This window comes from Lepisosteus platostomus, chromosome 15, assembly GCF_059453375.1.
Source record: "Lepisosteus platostomus isolate fLepPlt1 chromosome 15, fLepPlt1.hap1, whole genome shotgun sequence".
NCBI classification, from domain to species: Eukaryota; Metazoa; Chordata; class Actinopteri; order Semionotiformes; family Lepisosteidae; genus Lepisosteus; species Lepisosteus platostomus.
In genome coordinates this window covers 24921942-24940147 of record NC_142625.1, presented here as the reverse complement: position 1 = coordinate 24940147, position 18206 = coordinate 24921942, and the positions used below count along the sequence as shown (strand labels likewise).

The 18206-nt window shown below is 49.3% G+C and overlaps 1 protein-coding gene across 1 annotated transcript; it reads left to right on the top strand.

Annotated features, from left to right (window-relative positions):
- The first annotated feature begins 4695 nt into the window (after positions 1 to 4695).
- On the top strand, positions 4696 to 11398 carry slc32a1 (solute carrier family 32 member 1). Its single transcript, XM_088607460.1, has 2 exons — positions 4696 to 5871; positions 8452 to 11398. The coding sequence occupies exons 1-2, from the start codon at positions 5479 to 5481 to the stop codon at positions 9637 to 9639; spliced, it is 1581 nt and encodes a 526-aa protein (XP_088463586.1). The 5' UTR covers positions 4696 to 5478; the 3' UTR covers positions 9640 to 11398.
- The last annotated feature ends 6808 nt before the right edge of the window (positions 11399 to 18206 follow it).

The window sequence follows — 18206 nt, the reverse complement described above, 5'->3', positions numbered from 1 at the left end:
CACACACACACACACTTTCTGCTATCAGCTCTTCTTCTCATGATTGAGTTTTTACAGGCTATTAAGTCGAACAATCCTGAGCCCAGATCACCGGGGCCTGGGCAGCGCTGATAAGGCTCACAGTGGTTAACCCTTTCCGCGCAGCCCTGCGGGGACCGGCTCTGGGGAGACGGCCGGAGTCTAATCCACGGCCCGTTCGTGTGAAGGAAAACCCAGCAGGTCTTGGCGTCGATGACGCCTTTGTTTTATACTTGTTTTAGAATTAAGGACCCGGGTTGAGGGTAGAAGCTGTTACTAATTTAGAAATGGCAAGGGAGGGATTGACACCGCGGTCTCCTGATGCATAAATACGGCCGGGAAAATCTCTTTTATAATCCTTTAAGACGAAATGTGCAGTCTTGGTGTTTAGCTTTTATTACCTCTCTCTTTATATGCAGAATTCCTGCACGTATGTGTCCAATTACTGAGGGGAGGAAGACTGAATTATTCTATCTTATTAAGACTTCCCTTCGCGTCTCCACACACAGATGTACCGTGCAAAATGTTGCTGTTGTTGGTTTTTTTTTATTTTGCCCGCGACACATCTGCGTGTTGACAACATTTGGCTGGGCTGGCAGGGGATTTCAAGTGGAGCGAAAATGGACTGAAGAAAGAAAAATAAATGTGTGACCCGCCTGTCCAGAAAATCCTCAACGCGCAGCGAAAGGGCTTGATTCTGGAAATAAATAAAAAAAATGTGATCACCTCTACATAGCTTTGACGCCACCCCTGCCCCGTCTCTCTCTCTCTAGAGCCCCGCGGTGCACTGTCACGGGAGAATTGAGTCTCCTTCATTTTCTTCTCCGAGGTTTCTCGCCACGTCATCGCTGCTCGTGACTTTGATCTGCCACCCTTTCCTCCTCGCGCCGCTGTGGGTTTCCACCCCCGAAGACCCCAAAACAGGATTTCACCACCGAAGAATGTTGGGTTTTTTTTTTTGGTGGGGGGGATTGTTGTCACCATAAAGCCTTTTGAAATCGATGGATGCATTTCCCACTCTCTCTCGTTTCGTCCCGGCCCTCTGAATTAATAACACTGCGCTTGTTCTGGGGATCATGTAATGAGTCCAAAAATGCCGATATAAAAAAAAAAATCATATTTAGATGGAGGTGCAAACATAGGAACACACGCAGAAATTAGAGGACTTGGATCGGTCACGATATCAGCTTCACCTGGGGCAAATTCCAATTATTCATATTTTCAAACTCGACCGGCGAATAAAAATATTCTGACACGTGCCATTTTCAGAGGAATCTCCTAAGACGGATGTGGAGCACGCGTGGAGCACTGCGGATAAACTCGGCCAGAACCCTCTCCGTTTTCACAGTTCAGCTGTGAGGTGGAGGATAAAGAACAATTCGTTAACTAGAATTCTCTCCCCCAGCAGAGGATGGTAAATAAACGCGAGGACGCGTCCCGCGAGTTCGCGTGGAATAGAGAACATTTCTCGACCCGCGTTTTGGTCATCACTGACCGGTGACAAGCCTGCCCCATCCCAGCACGCACATCACAGTGGAGTATAGATGCACACTGAGAATTAAAACACAAAACCCTGGAAACAAAAACCTGTGACAGTCCTGTAGCTTCCCTGTCGTAGTTATCAGAAGATTTACAATTAAATCTACGTCACCGCAATTAAATAGGGCTTAATTAATTGTTGTCCGAAAATGTCTGCAATTAACCTCAGAAACGGCTTCATTCTGGACCGCTTTAAAACCGGCTTCTGCCAAGAGCGAGAGACATTTGTATATAATTGCTTTCACGTCTCAGTGCGAAGCTTTCGTAAGAGGACAGGACCGGATTCCGAGCAGGAATTTTGTCGCCAACGAGAAAACGAGAGTCCATTGTTTTAATGAGTAATAACCGACGCTCTGGAGTTGTATATGTATATGTTTACCGGCTGGTGTCGCCTATCAAATAAATCAATATATGCGGGCCAGAAGAAAATCATTTAAAAGACACAATCGCTCCACTGATCCGATGGCCGCAGCGAGGCTGGGGGCACGGGCTCGCTTTTTCCACCTCCCTCGCGGCGCCCCGTGCCCAGGCGCATTCCTGCAGACACCAGCTCCTTTCACGCCGGCGGACGAGCCAGGACTTCCGTGTTTACTGCTGGGGGGATACCTGTGAAAGAATAGGAGCACGCACGCTGTATATATATATAAAATAATCAAACCTATATCGAACATTTGCATTACGTATTAATGCTGTAAAACTGTAAACACCGAGTTAATGTAAATAATTGCAAACATTGTTAATAATCGTAATAATGGCTACTACTAAATATATTTTATCACACAGGGGCTGGGGTCACCATACGTCGTGGAAAAGAGGAAGGGGGGTACCCCAGGCGATCCCGTCTGCGCCCTGTAGTTCATGGGGACGGAAAACGTTGTGCTGGAACAGTTGCATTAAGCAGAAACTCCCCCGTCACAGGCAGAACACGCAGCCGGAGGACCGGCGCTTGTAACGCGCTCATGTCGTAGTTGCTCTGCAATCGCGTAGCTGCCTGTTACCGCTCGCCGGCACAGAACTCCTCTGTCGGAGGGAACTCAAGCCCAAATCCTCAAACCAAACCCTTTGCATTTTTTAAACCGAATCGAAAGAACGCTCTCCAGACGCGGCCTTGCCGAAACCGTACCAGAAAAATGTTTTTTTTTAATACAGTAAAAGCAACATTTTAGTTGATTTTTTTAACCAAAACCTAAAACAACTGACGCGCATTCAGATGTAGCCTATTCAAGAATAAAAACGAAGCTGCAGATGTACTTCCCTTCATTATGAGAAGCAGCACTGTAGATGAAGAACTGATTTGTGGCCATTTGTAAGATATCCTACAAGCGTTTCTATTTTTGTCATTTAAAACATGCCCGTCGCTAACACAAAATTATTCCCGAAGCACTATTTTTTATTTATTTTTTGCCAGTAACGCGTGTGTGAGGAGCGGTTAATGCAACGAAAAATCAACTAAAATCAATCAACGGTTCTTGTTCCCGATGATTGTGCTCGTTCCCACACACGTAGGCCTGCCCGATTCCTTAAAACAGTCGCTGTCTGTGACTGTTAGTGTCAACACCGGTCTAAAAAAGAAATCCAGCCCGCTACTCTGCTCCATTCTAAATGGAATCAGGAGCTAGAGAGGCGATGGCTATAAGATTGCATTTTTTTAAAAAAACTGATGGTCGATTCGTTTTAATACTCGTAAAAAAAAGAATAAAACCCCAAACAATTAAAAAAACAGTTTTTAAAATTCCACGGAAAAATAAAATTAATATCTGTATCAGAAACATGAGTATGTGCGTAATATACGATTTAGTTCTCCTCTCCCCGTTTATTATTATTATTTTTTTTAGTAACTCGTCGTTCGCTTTTTGCTTGGCAAATTGTTAAATAGGAACAAGTAAGAGGTTTATTCCATGCTGAAAAAAAAGAAGAAAGAAAACACAAGGTTTCGGCCGTGGAGCCTTCTTCAGGTGTGACAGATTGACAGTATTATGGTTGCCCGCATTTTTTTTTACAGGTTTCAAAAAGTAACTGCCCCCCTTCCAATTTCCCCATGTGCCTTCGACATCGGCAAAAATAAAAAAACGCCCAGATTCGTGCAGGGCAGAGAGAGGCTGCAGAGAGCCTCCGTTGCGCCCGAGTTAATTGCAGATAATTGATGCCGGCGCGCGCGTCTGCTTCGCACGCGTGCGAGGATATTTTGAGTACTGAACATACAGGCTCTGCACTGGGCTCGCATCAAATTGGGTTAAAAAACAAAGTTTGTGTTACCATTATTCAATATATATAAAAAAAATCGGCGCAGACTTGATAGTGTTTTAAGTGTCAGGAATTTCTATCGTTTTCTTTGTGCAGTGTAGTGTTCAGAAACACAAAGTCTGGCGTAAAATTGTTCAGTGTTTAGTACATGGGCACCGCGTACAGTATTTTACTATTTTTCCACAGAAAAGTAGAAATAATTATTCTTTTCATACAGACTAGTGTGAAGGAAACATTTTTTTTCTGTTTTTCTGGCGGCAGCGATGCATTTCCGAGGCGAGTGGGAAAAAGACTAACAAGGCAGTGACGTTTTAAACCCCTTTCTTTAAAAAAAAACCAACAACAACAGGCTCATTCTGAAGAAAAAAAAAGTAGTTCAACTCCTAGTGTCCTCTCGCAAACCGGAGAAACAGCATACAACGGTTTGTTTTATCATCTTCGGTGATCGCAAAAGCAAGTTTCCATTTCTGTCATCTCCCGGCATCAACTAAAACGAGTAAAAACGCGCGACTAGCACGTTCTCCAACACTGCTCGGATCTTTTAAGAACGGGGGGAAAAAATGGATATGACTAACTCGGCAAATTTCTTATTATGAATTCACCCCTTAATAAAATTATGAAAAATTAAAAAAAAAGTCTGTTTTTTATTTAAAAAAACAAAAACAGCAGTTCGGTCAAACAGTTTTAAAACGCGCCAGCCTGGTGGGTACAACGGGCATGAAAAGGCATTGAACCCGGTCCAAAAAGCTGATCCAACGCCCCTTCCTCTCTTTATATAGACAGGTAACGCCAGGAACACTGGAGGCATCGGAATGTCATTGGGTGTTAGGACAAGGTGTGTTGGTGGTGACTTTGATGGGGGGTACACCAAGCGCCTCCCCCAGAAATGCAGCAAATCTCTCCCCTCCACTCCGCGCTCGGAGCTACGCGCACCGCGGAGACGAGACGCGTTTGGCTGGGAAGCCGGGGCCGCCGTGTATTGGCGAGCTGCGGATGACACGTCTCTCCCCCTCGCCGCCCCCCGGCGCCTCGGCTGCGCATTGGCATCGCTGACGGCCGAGGCACAGTCACTGTGGGCGAGCGCTGCATCCGAGAGCGAGAGGGACGAGGGGGTTTGTTGTTTTTTTTTAAAAAAACAAACAAACAAAATTGACAAAAATAAAAACCGAGAGAGACCGTTAAAGAAAAGAAAAAAGATCCCAGCGGGACCCGATTGATCGTTCCAAAGCTTTGCCTACGCCAGCCTTCTCCCCCCCAAACCACCGCCCCCCCCAAAAAAAAACCAAACAATTTTCAATCGATCGATCAGTTTGCTTGCTCGCCTGTGTGCTTGTGGCGTTGGGGTTCATCTCGGAGGCCAGGACAGGGGATGCGGGGACCGAGAGCCGGGGTCTGAAGGTGACATGAACCCGGCGATTCTCCGGAGCAGCCGGCGCACTTTGAACAGGAACTGGAGATAACAGCCGATCGATCTCACTCACCGCCCGGGCTCTCCTGGAGTTTCTGCGCGACTTGCGTTTTTCCTTCTGCTTTTCTCCTCAAGATCCCACCCAGGACAGCCGCCGATTCCGTGTGACAAAACTTCCAAAGACCGTACACGCATATTGATAACAACAACAACAACAACAACAAAAAAAAACAAAAACAGAGGTTTAGTCAAGTTGAGAAAAGGGAACGATGGCAACCTTAATCCGAAGTAAGATCTCCAACAAGCTTTCCAACGCCGCCACCTCGGTGACCAACAAGTCGCAGGCGAAGGTGAGCGGCATGTTCGCCCGGATGGGGTTTCAGGCGGCCACGGACGAGGAGGCTCTGGGGTTCGTCGCCTGCGACGACCTGGACTACGAGCACCGGCAGGGGCTGCAGATGGACATCCTCAAGACGGACGAAGCCGGCGGGGAGGCGGGCGGGGAGCCGGCGGCGGAAGGGGACAGCCACTACCAGAGGGACGGCACGGGCCCGCCGCCCTCGGCCTCGAAAGACGGGGGGTTGTGCGCCGAGCTGGCGGCCCAGGACAAGCCGAAGATCACGGCGTGGGAGGCGGGCTGGAACGTCACCAACGCCATCCAGGTAAAGGCGCAGAACGGGTCGCGGTCCCCACCCCCCCCCTCCCTCTCTGGGTCGGAACCGGGGGACACCTCCAGCGCCCACTGGGACGACGTCGGCTTTTCGGGGGCGCTGGGGGTTACCGCGCTGGTAGTCGCTTCCCCCCAGCGCGGTGTCAGGGAAGAAGCGGAGAGGCTAAGGGCAAGTAACAGCCGTGCTCCGTTTCGGAGAGTTGGCGGGGGGCGTACTGAAGTGAACCGACGTGGGGCGAAATCCTGACACCACGACAGAACACAACGTATCTTCGACTCCCTTTTAAAAAACGCCGTTGCGACATTAGAAACGGGTCGGTGGCGGGCTTGTTTCGTTTGTGTGTGTGTGTGTGTTGGTTTTCTTAACGAATGCCGCCTTGTTTTGCGAGGGCAGGGTCGGTCGCGATGCTGGGGGGACGGTGCTCTGACATTCCTAACGAAATGTGCGCAGCGCCGGCAGATGTCGGTATCCCTGGAGACCGCAGAGCCGGCGGTGCCGGAGCCCAGCGCGACCCTGCGCCGATACACGGTGTATTTCGTGACGGAATCCTTCTTCTGCTCGGGAGCTGACGGCGCGATCCGTTCTTCCCCTTCCTTCACATAAAACGACTCGTCTCGCTCCTTAAAATATTAATTTACCGAAGACGGTGTTTCCTGCACTTGTTATAATCTTAACACCCAGCCCGCGCGCTCTCCCGAGATCAATGCGGCGCCAACAGTATATTTCAACGGTAGTATATATCGCTGTTGGTATATTTCAACGGTAGTATACATCACTGTTGGTATATTTCAACGGTAGTATACATCACTGTTGGTATATTTCAACGCTATCGGTGCCTACAGTTCTTCAGGAGCGTCTCAGTAATTATGTAATTATTCAACTGCTATAATAATTCTGATACATGCATTTCCATTTATACTATTGAAATGTAATGTAACAAAATCGTGGACGACTTTTTAAATAGGTTAATACCCTTTCAAAAAGGGAAACGTACAGAAAAAAATATAAATATGTATTTTTTTTGAATACACAAAACGATTCTTGAGAAGAAACACTAACGATCTCGTCGGCGTCCCTCTGCAAGGTCACGCAGGACAATTCACTCCGAACTGCTCTGCAATAACGATATTTAATGTACATTTTGCCATGCAATATAGTCTATATATTTCATACCTTAAGGTCGTTAAATTTCCCTGAATTCAAAAACTGCAAATCGTTCAGCAAAACACAGCGTTTCACGCCGCAACGGGAAAACGATTTAACGAAAATCCCGGGTATACCGCACACCGAGCGTCTAAAAGCTTTGGGTTGACGGGTCTGGGCTTTTAATAATTTCTCTCCATTCCCTACAGCTGATCGCTGTGTGGAAGCAGGTTGTGGTCTAGCTAGAGACCATGCGTGTCTCGGCCCGCAGAGGCCACAGAGCACACGTCTGCCGCGCCTGGCTGCGCACCTGGTGGGTGGAACAGTATGTTTCCAACCGGGCCTGGCGCGGCGAAGTATCCCAACACACGCAGTTGAATAGACTAGGTCCTGTAGCTCTTGACAGTCAGTGGGCTCTTTCCGACACGGCCCCACGCACACACACACGCACAAATACCCTTTCCTCATCCAGAGCCCCATTCCATCACGCACAATTAAAATAACTGTCACGGATCCGCGTGGAGGCAAATGTTACGTCACCTCACCCCAGCCCTCACCCCCCCCCCCCCCCCACCCCGGAGTGCCAGAAAGGCCGAGGAGGGCAGGCGGGTGTGTTCAAAGTCAAGGGGAATACAGCAAGCGCTCTTCCACCCCGTCAGACTTCATTCACTGACTCTCCCTCGACAGGCTCGAATGCGTCATTCATGTTTCACACGCACGGACAGAATAGTGGAGCGAGTACGGGTTTCTTCCCTGCTGGAAAGAGAAGAAAAGGCTCCCCAGCCGAAACGTTGTGTTTATTTTCTTCTCTTTCCAGCGGGGAAGAAACCCGGCACCTGTTCCTTTGCAGCCCGGGCGTGGTGCTGACGCAGCTCCCCACTCGAACTGCACAGAAGAGTGTCGTGGGCAACGTTTAGAAATCCAAGCTTTCGGCCTGGCGCTAGGTGTGGGGGGGAAACTTTGTGAAATGTTTTACAAGAGGCCGCCTGTATATTCCAGTCCACGGAAAGGAAGGAAGACTTACAAAAAAAAAATCGAGAGATTTAGTAATTCAAGAGTTTCTCTCGCGCCAGAGATGTGCGGTCTGGACAAGGGAGCGCGTGTGCCTCGTCAGTATTTTGATTTCGGAAATGCTCTGGGTGCGGGGTAAACGGGAGCTTCTAAGCGGATTGAACATCTGTGGGAACGGTGTGCTTACGTGACGTTGTTCCTTTCCAATGCTCCCTAAACAGCCGGAACAGCGAACTGTACCCCGCTGGCTCCGATTTCGGGGCGCGCTTCGGCTTGTTTCATGCAATTTCCTAGATCCTCAAATCTAAAAATATAAAATCACGCGAATAAAATCGTCGCCGCTGCCGGGCTCGCGGGCTGCGGGGCTCCTGTCGTGGGCGCGGCGCTTTCCACAGCGGCTGTGTTTTCCGTCCGCAGGGGATGTTCGTCCTGGGGCTGCCCTACGCCATCCTCCACGGCGGGTACCTCGGCCTCTTCCTCATCATCTTCGCCGCCGTGGTGTGCTGCTACACCGGCAAGATCCTCATCGCCTGCCTGTACGAGGAGAACGAGGACGGGGAGCTGGTGCGCGTCAGGGACTCCTACGTGGACATCGCCAACGCCTGCTGCGCCCCGCGCTTCCCCACGCTGGGCGGGCGGGTCGTGAACGTGGCGCAGATCATCGAGCTGGTGATGACGTGCATCCTGTACGTGGTGGTGAGCGGCAACCTGATGTACAACAGCTTCCCGAACCTGCCGGTGTCTCAGAAGTCCTGGTCCATCATCGCCACGGCGGCGCTGCTGCCCTGCGCCTTCCTCAAGAACCTGAAGGCCGTGTCCAAGTTCAGCCTGCTGTGCACCCTGGCCCACTTCGTCATCAACATCCTGGTCATCGCCTACTGCCTGTCCCGGGCGCGCGACTGGGCCTGGGACAAGGTCAAGTTCTACATCGACGTCAAGAAGTTCCCCATCTCCATCGGCATCATCGTCTTCAGCTACACCTCGCAGATCTTCCTGCCCTCCCTGGAGGGCAACATGCACAAGCCCAGCGAGTTCCACTGCATGATGAACTGGACCCACATCGCCGCCTGCATCCTGAAGGGGCTCTTCGCCCTGGTGGCCTACCTCACCTGGGCAGACACCACCAAGGAGGTCATCACAGACAACCTGCCCTCCACCATCCGGGCGGTGGTCAACATCTTCCTGGTGGCCAAGGCGCTGCTGTCCTACCCGCTGCCCTTCTTCGCGGCCGTGGAGGTGCTGGAGAAATCCCTGTTCCAGGACGGGGCGCGGGCCGTGTTCCCCGACTGCTACGGGGGCGATGGGCGGCTGAAGTCCTGGGGCCTCGGCCTGCGCTGCGCCCTGGTGGTCTTCACCCTGCTGATGGCCATCTACGTGCCCCACTTCGCCCTGCTCATGGGCCTGACGGGCAGCCTGACCGGCGCCGGCCTGTGCTTCCTGCTGCCCAGCCTCTTCCACCTCAAGCTGCTCTGGCGGAAGCTGCTGTGGCACCACGTGTTCTTCGACGTCGCCATATTTGTAATAGGAGGCATATGCAGCATTTCCGGTTTCATCCACTCCCTGGAGGGCCTCATCGAGGCTTTCAGATACAACATCGAAGACTAAAAAACAACAACAACAACAACAACAACAACAAAATAAAATAAGACTGGACACGCACGCACACACACACACCTCCGCACAAATTCACTCACTGATACCGACACTCACCCGCAACCAAACGTGTCGAGGAGTCTGGGCAGGCAAAAGGCAAACGAAAAAAAAAACGACACATATCTCTCTCTCACTCTCAAGAGTGTAGGTTTACAGAGCAAATCAACAACAACAACAACAACAACAAAATAAAACACGCAGCATTTCGCTCATTCCGACTTGCATACCGAAACGGAAAAATGGGTGTCGCGTCGTCTTCGCCACACGAGTTCGGTTTTCCCCTTTCTTTCATCCTTAGGTGTTTTATCTCGAGAAGTCCCTCCTTTTCCCCGCAGGAACGCCGACGTCCCCCGACGGGCGATTCTGCGCGGGTGTACCAAACAATGTGGACTCACTGACGGGACGGGACACGAACAGAACCAGAGTTTCTGTGTCCGCGTCGAACAGATTTTTTTTTTTGGGGGCGGGAGGGAAACGCAGGAAGGGCGGAAGTTATGTTGCCTCGTGCCTGGCGTCTTCCGTCCCGGCGATAACCTCGGGCCGATACGCTCCGGGCGCACCGCAAGATATCCGATATGGGCGGGCAAATAAATACACTCGCGGTGCCACAGCAGTCGCGGCATCCGCTGTAAACACGAGGAGAGGGGGAGAGAGAGACAAAAACTCATTTATTTTAAAGCTGCGCATCGAGGCAAATTATTTATGCAAATAAGATGATCAACTGCACCACAGTGTAGTGAAATGCGAGCTGCAAAGTAGACGACGAAGGTTTCAAATCCTTTAAAATGAAGCACCCTCTATTCTCCGGCATTAATCTAAAACCTCACAGCGAATCGCAGAATCCAAAACGGTGGAATTTAATATCTTGAATACACAATCGATTTCCGGCACAACCTTAAATAATTCACAATTGAGAACGCGTATTCTTTAGCTATAAAAACAAACAAACAAACAAACAAAAATAGCTTTAGCATTCAGATAATAACAGGCGATTTCTGAGGTTGCCTGAACGCCCGAAAAGAGTCAATTTCGATAGAAGTACAGAAACTGGAAACTCACAAAATTCTCTCTACAAAGACGACGTCGCTTTACGGCCTAATGAATAGACCTAATTAACCCCCCTCCCTTCCCGTCTCCGTCTTCTGTAAACTGAATAATAATATAGGATGAGACTCAAGCACAAGCCCCGATTCTGAAATTCCTCTCTGAAAGTGACTGCAGTCCAGGTGCGCAGAGACGGACGAGTCTCCCTACACGGGATTCGCGCTGAACAGCATAAATGATCTCCTTACACCGCACGCTCAGTAGGGACAGACCGGAGGGAGACTGGGACAATATTTCCTTCTTTTCCCTGGAAAGTACTCTTTCCAGACCGTTTTTGTTTTGTTTGTTTTTCTTTAAAAAAAATATAAATGCATTTTATTTTTCCCTCTACGAATACGGTCTGGAAACCTTTCGGTTTCGGAATTCAAATGTTTTGGATCGCAAATGGTTAAAAGAGGCGGAGTTTTGTTTTTAAAAAAGAAGCAAGCAAGCATAAAGACATTTTTCATTCTGTGCAATTCAACGGGTCCTGTGGAAATGTTATTAAAAACGTATGTGTGGTGTTATTGTGGTCTCAAAAGATGGAATGTATATCACAAAAATAAAAAAAATCTAAACATTTATCGTGGAAAAAAATAATATATTGAAGAATAAATAACTGAAACAGCTCGTTGTGTTTTTTTCAGTTTAAATTAAAACGATGTTTTTACACAGATTCCCTGTTTACAGAAAAACGGGACTACGAGCTATAAAGAGACACCAATCGCTGAGAATATCCCAAAAAGATTTATTGCACAGATCACCAAACGCCATTTGAGTTTATATGGTGATCAACAGCAATTAAGTGGACTGGATTCACGTTGTCTATTGCCTCTTACAGAATTAGTTTACCGACTTGTTCCAGTTTCTCGGCGGGTCTTGTTCACGGTCTTGAAAGGCGATTAAAACCAGCGCTCAGTATCTTGCAGTGCCGAGCCGCTGGAAATCACACGAGCGCTTCTTCAATGACAAACCCAGAATTACCAACCCGAAGCGCCGTGAACTTCAACGGCAGGAAATTCGATCTGAAACCGACTTCGTAAATAGGCCCATTCATTTTCGTCGAGGCTCAATTTCCTGACTTGTCATTCGTGTTAATCATTTTCTTTAACGTACAGGCTCATCACGCCGCGTGTTTAACGAACGGATCCCAGCGAGAAGAGGTAAACAGAACAGGATGCACGAACTTCCAGATCTGAAATACAAACCCCAGGTATGGCCCAGATCAAGGATTAGAGAATCGTCGAACGAAAGACAACACGTGCAGTCCTCACTAAAAACACAGCTACCCGGCCTCTACATTTCAACGGCAATGTACTTCAAATAATTCAAGAGAAATACCCTGAAAGAAAAGAGGAATGTTAAGCTCTTTTCGTTCACCTATGGCAAATATTTACACCCCAGTACCCCCCCAGATTCTGCACGCCTGGGAATGAACGCGCTCGCCGGAGACGCGCTGTCCGCTTATTAATAGCCCCAACTAAAATGGATTTTCAGGAGCGGCGATTCAGATCTTATCAGCTATTTAATGGATGGCGGCGCGAAACGCCAGATCATCTTTCACAATGCATTCGTGAAACATTATTATTATTATTATTATGGTGGTTTTTTTTTTCTTTGCCACCGGTGTCATTTTTCAATGATTAAATAATCACGTCACAGATCAAGTTAATTATGTGCCATTGAATTGGGAACAATATCTGTGGCCTTTCACGAACGAGACTCCGTATGAATACGAAATGAATTTTTATAGACCTTTCTTTCTTTTTTTTTAGATTTTCTGTTGAACGATCTCCTCGCTCAGAATATTTAAATCCAGCGCTGGCGCTTTTTAACGCGACTGTAGCCGTATCTGAATTGGGAGCCTCCTGATTAAAAGATTGAAAGCACATACTAAAAATGTCCCGACATCTTGCCCACTCGCGGATAAGAGTCCCTATCAACCAGATCTGGTCGCCGACACGCGGGGTTCAGGGCTGAGGGATAAAAGGACACCTCACCGCAAGATCACACATGTTCTGCACTGTTCCTCCTATTTTGGTATGCGTGTTAATGCACAATACTTTTGTCTATTTTAAGGCAACCGGTGCGCATTGCATTCTTATCTTAAAACGGGTTATCATTCTTTTTATGGTCAAAACAAAACGAAAGCAATATTAATCGAATTTTCCTGCCAAAACTGTGCACCACCAGAACAAGTGTTTTGCTCTTCAAGATAAAATAACGGCGTGAACAATGACAGGCGCAAACGCCTATTATTCATGACGCATCGCAGAACAGTCCCTGACGCCGCCGTTATCAAATCCAGCAAGACTTTTTTGCAGCTGCACTGTTCGAGTTAGGGATTCTCCTTAGCCAAGCGCTTGTGCCAATAGATATACACAAACCGAGACTGTCCTGCCCTGCCCTGTCACCATCTGTGCATGAAGGAAACTCTCCTTTCTGCAGGTGTCGCATCAGTGGTCTTCGGGACCACTTAAAAGTTGTGGCGCTTTTCCTACAGAACGTTTGAAACCGGAAAGGCTTAGGCGACACTACATCAGAGTCAAGGGAAGGACAAAGCTTTGGGCATTTCTGTGATGTCGCTTCGGACACTGTCCGAAAGTGTAGGTGCTGAAAGAGGCGTCCAATCGCGTCCCGTCCCCGCAATGCGACATCAGAGGAACAGAAGGGAGAGGGCGTCTCCTAGTGACAGGTTAGGAGAACGGCACTTTGCTTTGCTCACGCACGTTTAACTTGATATTTACGAGACGTAACTTCCTCGCACCAAACACGTCCTCTGATTATCATATCGTACACACGTACACGTTGCGACGTGTCGTGTAATGGACACCATAACGCAGCTTCCAGTCTTAATGTTCCTGTTACGGTTTATGGAAAGTTGAGTTAATAACCAATTCCAAAACAGAAAACGAAAACCTGACTCCTTGTGAATTACAGAGGGCTTTAAGATTTTGCTCATGCGTAAATTAAGACGTAGATCTGCATATTCAGAAACGGAAATATACCGGTTTGCTTGTAGCTGATTCCACAGATTTGAGAAAGGCCTGCCTGCCCTCGCCAGGTGTTTGCTGTTAGGGCTCGGCAGCGGTACCTGTAAGCCGACCGTGCGGTGTGTAATCAGGCCTTACGGACGCGCGGCAGGTGGACTACAGAACACGCAGGGCCTGGAGGCAAAGGGCACGTGACCGCCTGCAAACAGCTGGTCCACATCTGGCCGCTGAAGCCCACGAGCGCAAAGTCGTCTGCTGAAACTATTACACTATACACCCGGGTGGTCGACCGAGGCATCATGAGATCGCAAACCGCAATGTACTTTTCTGTACGAAGTTCATATCTCCCTGCCATTCATTCTCTGCCTGCCGGCTCATCTAAATCCGAATTAAGATGAACGGGACTTTAATTTAGGGCAGACATGACTGTAAAGCAGTCATAACAGATGCTGAAAATGGAGCTCGCGTTAATCTGGGAATGTATTATATGATCTACTGTACGTAGCTGGAACCTTTTTTAAAAGGAGGGTCACAACGAAATTGTGCTGAACGTGAAACCACCCGATAAAGGCGCTCCCACAAAGGAATGAGCGCTGTCTGTACCACACAAATCGGTTAAAACACGGAATACTAATAAATGAAACACGACCCTTTTCAGTGGAAGAACGAGATGTTCATTGTATTGTAAAACACGCGCCACTTTTGTACCAAGAAATAAGCGACAATTTTCCCGTTTCCTTTAAAACGAGCAGGCCGAGGTGTAGTTGAGAGCTGAATCATCATGCTGTACTATAACCCCCTTGTGATGGAACAGGAGCGACCTCAGAAAACGGTGTGTCGAAAACAACACGACTTAGGTTCAGGCCTTTTTTGTGTTAAAACCAAACACAAAACAGAAAACGATATACAATGTATTCCTCATCGGAGCTCAGAAGCTCGGCAACTCTGGGCCTGATCTCAACTGGACGGGTGACGTCTCAGGAAAACGGCAGGTGGCGCTCTTTCCTCCGCACGGGCAATTCCAATCCTTTGCCCCAGAGAGCCGTGCAGTGGCCATGCGAGGTAGGTGGCACGATACTCTGGATGAGGTTCAACACGGGCTCTGACTTTGTATGCGCAGCGGTGCGGGCGCCCGCGTCCCTGGCCACTGTGGGCTTGAACAGCTCCGCCTTTGATTCGAGGGGAGAAGAGCTTCCTCACTCCGGCGCCTGGCCCGACACAGACCGTCCGCCCCGCCGCGCAGCACTCAAGCAGGGCCGACCCCCGAGTCCCAGGGGAACGACCTGGCCGCACTCCTCCGCGTTTAAAGAGCTGCGAGATCTAACGCCATTCGGCTCATTTAAATACAGAGTACGAGGCCGCGTGACCGAAACCGAATTGAAAAAACAAGTTCAGCTTTATTTTTGTTTCTCTGAAACGCTCAGCAATCAACCGACCGAAAGCGAGAGAGGGGAAGAGACTTGTTAGCCCTGAACCAAGCACAGTCGACACTGTATGTACAGTAGTTTCGCTTCTCCGAATCAAAGCCACAGGGCGTGTTCTCCATTTACCTAAACATTTCTAAAATTAAAAGGGGGGCATTTTCCTCGAAAACGGGACGTGTGCTCAAGGACCACCTCCTGTTCAGAGCAGGCAGCTCAAGCCCTCGAGTTAAAAGGTGCCTGCAGTTTTCCGAGGGGTGTGAACCGGAGGCTGCAAGCAAGTCTGCAGTCTGTGGCGACCCCTGCCACTTAATTTCTTCTTAAAAGAGACAAGGACGGTGCATGTTATTCCCCTCAAAGCAGGAGAAATTGATTTCTTTAAGTGCCCTGGCAGTCAAGCATCCGGAGAGCATGAGATATTTCCCGATTCATTTCGACCAATTTTAGCAGCTTGAGTCTTTGATTGAGAGCCGCATTCATCGTCATGGAAACGGACCAGGACGGCCGCCCGGTGTCTGTACTTGGGGGGCTGTGCCAGAGCCTTCCCCAGGAATAAAGAAAAGCATTTATTTCCGATTGCACGGGCCCCGTATTGTCACTTTCTGAAAGGGAGATCCACACCTCTTCGCTCGAATTCATTCACCGCGCTCCAATCTCACATCTGAAAGACGTAATAGGCCCGCGAGTCGATAGTGCTCTTGCAGGGAACTGAGGCTATTAGTGTCTCTGGAACAGCGGGAAACAGATTGAATTTGTGCTACATACAGGGTGCCGCTGGGCACAGAAAGCACATTCAGACGGCATGTGAGCACCTGCCCAGTCTACGTCCTGGGTGTTGGCTCAGAGAGAGAAAAGAGGTGTCACTGGGTCTGGGTGTCATCAGGCGTTGATCACCCATCATGCTCGCTTAGCTGCGAGCAGCTGACTGAATGTCATGTGGCAGGGCAGGGCAGGGCAGGGCACACCGTTCCAGACTCTCACAGCCCTCGACAGTCTCCTGCTCATAGTCCTCACAGCCCTTCACCCCGGTTTCTCCTGGATTGTCCTTCACCACTCCTGGAGAAGTCCGCTGTGATGGCAGGACCTGGAACACGTCCCTCACCCAACTGCTCGATTCAGGGCTACACAGGGGTTTGCCTGACCTGTTAGCTGTTCAGTGCAGGACATCCATTCCAGTCCAGGGACCCGCTGGGTCACTCTTCTTTGGGACAACGCTACACAGATCCCTGTACCGACACACAGCGACCAGAACTGCACACAGTGTTCTAAGTGGGCTCGCACCAAAGCATCGCAAGGTCTTGACAATTTCACACTATTTTTAAGTGTGGCACTTTCAGATCTAGATCTGAACTTTCCCCACGGGGCTTTTTAAAAAAGGCCCGGAGCAGCGGAGCGAGGACAGGGCAGAGGCTCCTCCCTCACCCCTTCAGCTCAGCTCGGCCCGTGGCTCCGGTAGCAGGAGGGGTCGGACGTCGAGGCGCTCCTCTGGGGCTTCACGACTCAGAACCGGGTTGAGGGGGTGTTTAGAGTGAAGGGACGCACCGCCTGGGCAATAGGATTCATGCGAATTGAATAGTCCGCCCTCCTCCCCCCCTTTAAATATCTCTCTGTGTAGGAGGTTCTACAATGGGCCGAGAGTCAGCATTTACTGTAAGGTAGTTCAGGCGGGGAGCTGCGTCAGCATGCGTACGCTGCAAAGGAGCAAGCAATAGGTTTATTCCCTGCTGAAAAAAAAAGAAGAAAAAAAACAAAACACTGTGTTTGCTTTCTTCTTTTTTTTCAGCAGGGAATGAACCTATTACTTGCTCATGTGCTCTCAGGTGCAGGCCAGGTGGTGGTCCTGCCTCTCCACGCTGCTGGGGGGTCTCGGGCTCGAGCCACGTGGGTGTCTGTCCCCCCTTTCCAGGGGCGAGTACCCACGCCCTTGCCCCCGAGATGGGGGGGGGTGGGGGGTGGGGGGCACAGCGCCCTCTGCAGGCCTGGCGGAGGAGGGACCCAGGCTAGAGCAGTGAAGAGGGGGCTCACCGGGCGCTGGCTCTCTCGCAGCACGCCGCCCCCAGATCCCCCCAGCCCCCACCGCGTCAGCTCTCGGGTCCTGACTCAGAAAAACCACAGCTGCTTTCACTTCCTTCGGGTAGCCCAGGTCTGCAGGCCTCCTGCACGCACGCCAGCTCACAAGGAGAAGACAGAGCACAGCAGGAGGGTGGCGCAGGTTCCCCAAACCCACCGATCCTCAGGGCCAGGGTGCGTTTGCACCTCTTCACTATCCCTGCGGCTGGTCACGTCCCCCAGCTTGTTTCCTTCACGCTTCCAGAGATTAGCACACTTCGCCAACAGCTGAGAAATACAGGAAGGGGAGGCTGGTTCTCCTGACATTTCACCGAGAGTGTGTACTGCATCACACAATCTGCCGAGCGCTAGAACAAGGAGATGATGGATCTCTGCGACATCGCCCCCAAGTCAAAGCAATGAAAACCTGGACAAAAATGACTCATTCGCAGATTTAAAAAAAAATGTGGCAGGGATTTTACAGACGTTTGTCAAGTTTACTCAAACGTCAGTATGCGTATTCCAGGTAGTTTTTTTTTTCCAGACAGAAAAAACATTTTACACCTGATAAAAAAGTGCTTCAGAAGGTGTCACACAACCTGGGTAGAATATATGATATTGTGCTCTTTAATAAATGGAATGATTTAATAAAATGGAAGGAGAGCAAATGTTCCTTGCAGAGTATTTAAACAAGATTAAAGAAATCATGGAAAGTTTTTGTTTTGGTGAAAGCAGTTCAACGTTGATTCATTATACAAGTTACACATAAGGTTTGGAATTTATTTGCTTAAGATACTGCTGCTATCTTTTGACAATCTGAATGATCTGAGTCATGTGGAAACTTTAGAGAAACGAACACCACCTTAGCAGCGTCTGCACAGAGGTGTACAAAGACACACGCTGACAAAGGCACTGACAGTGGTTTTCACACTGAGAAGTCGTGGTTCATGATTAATTGTTCAAAGAAACAGGA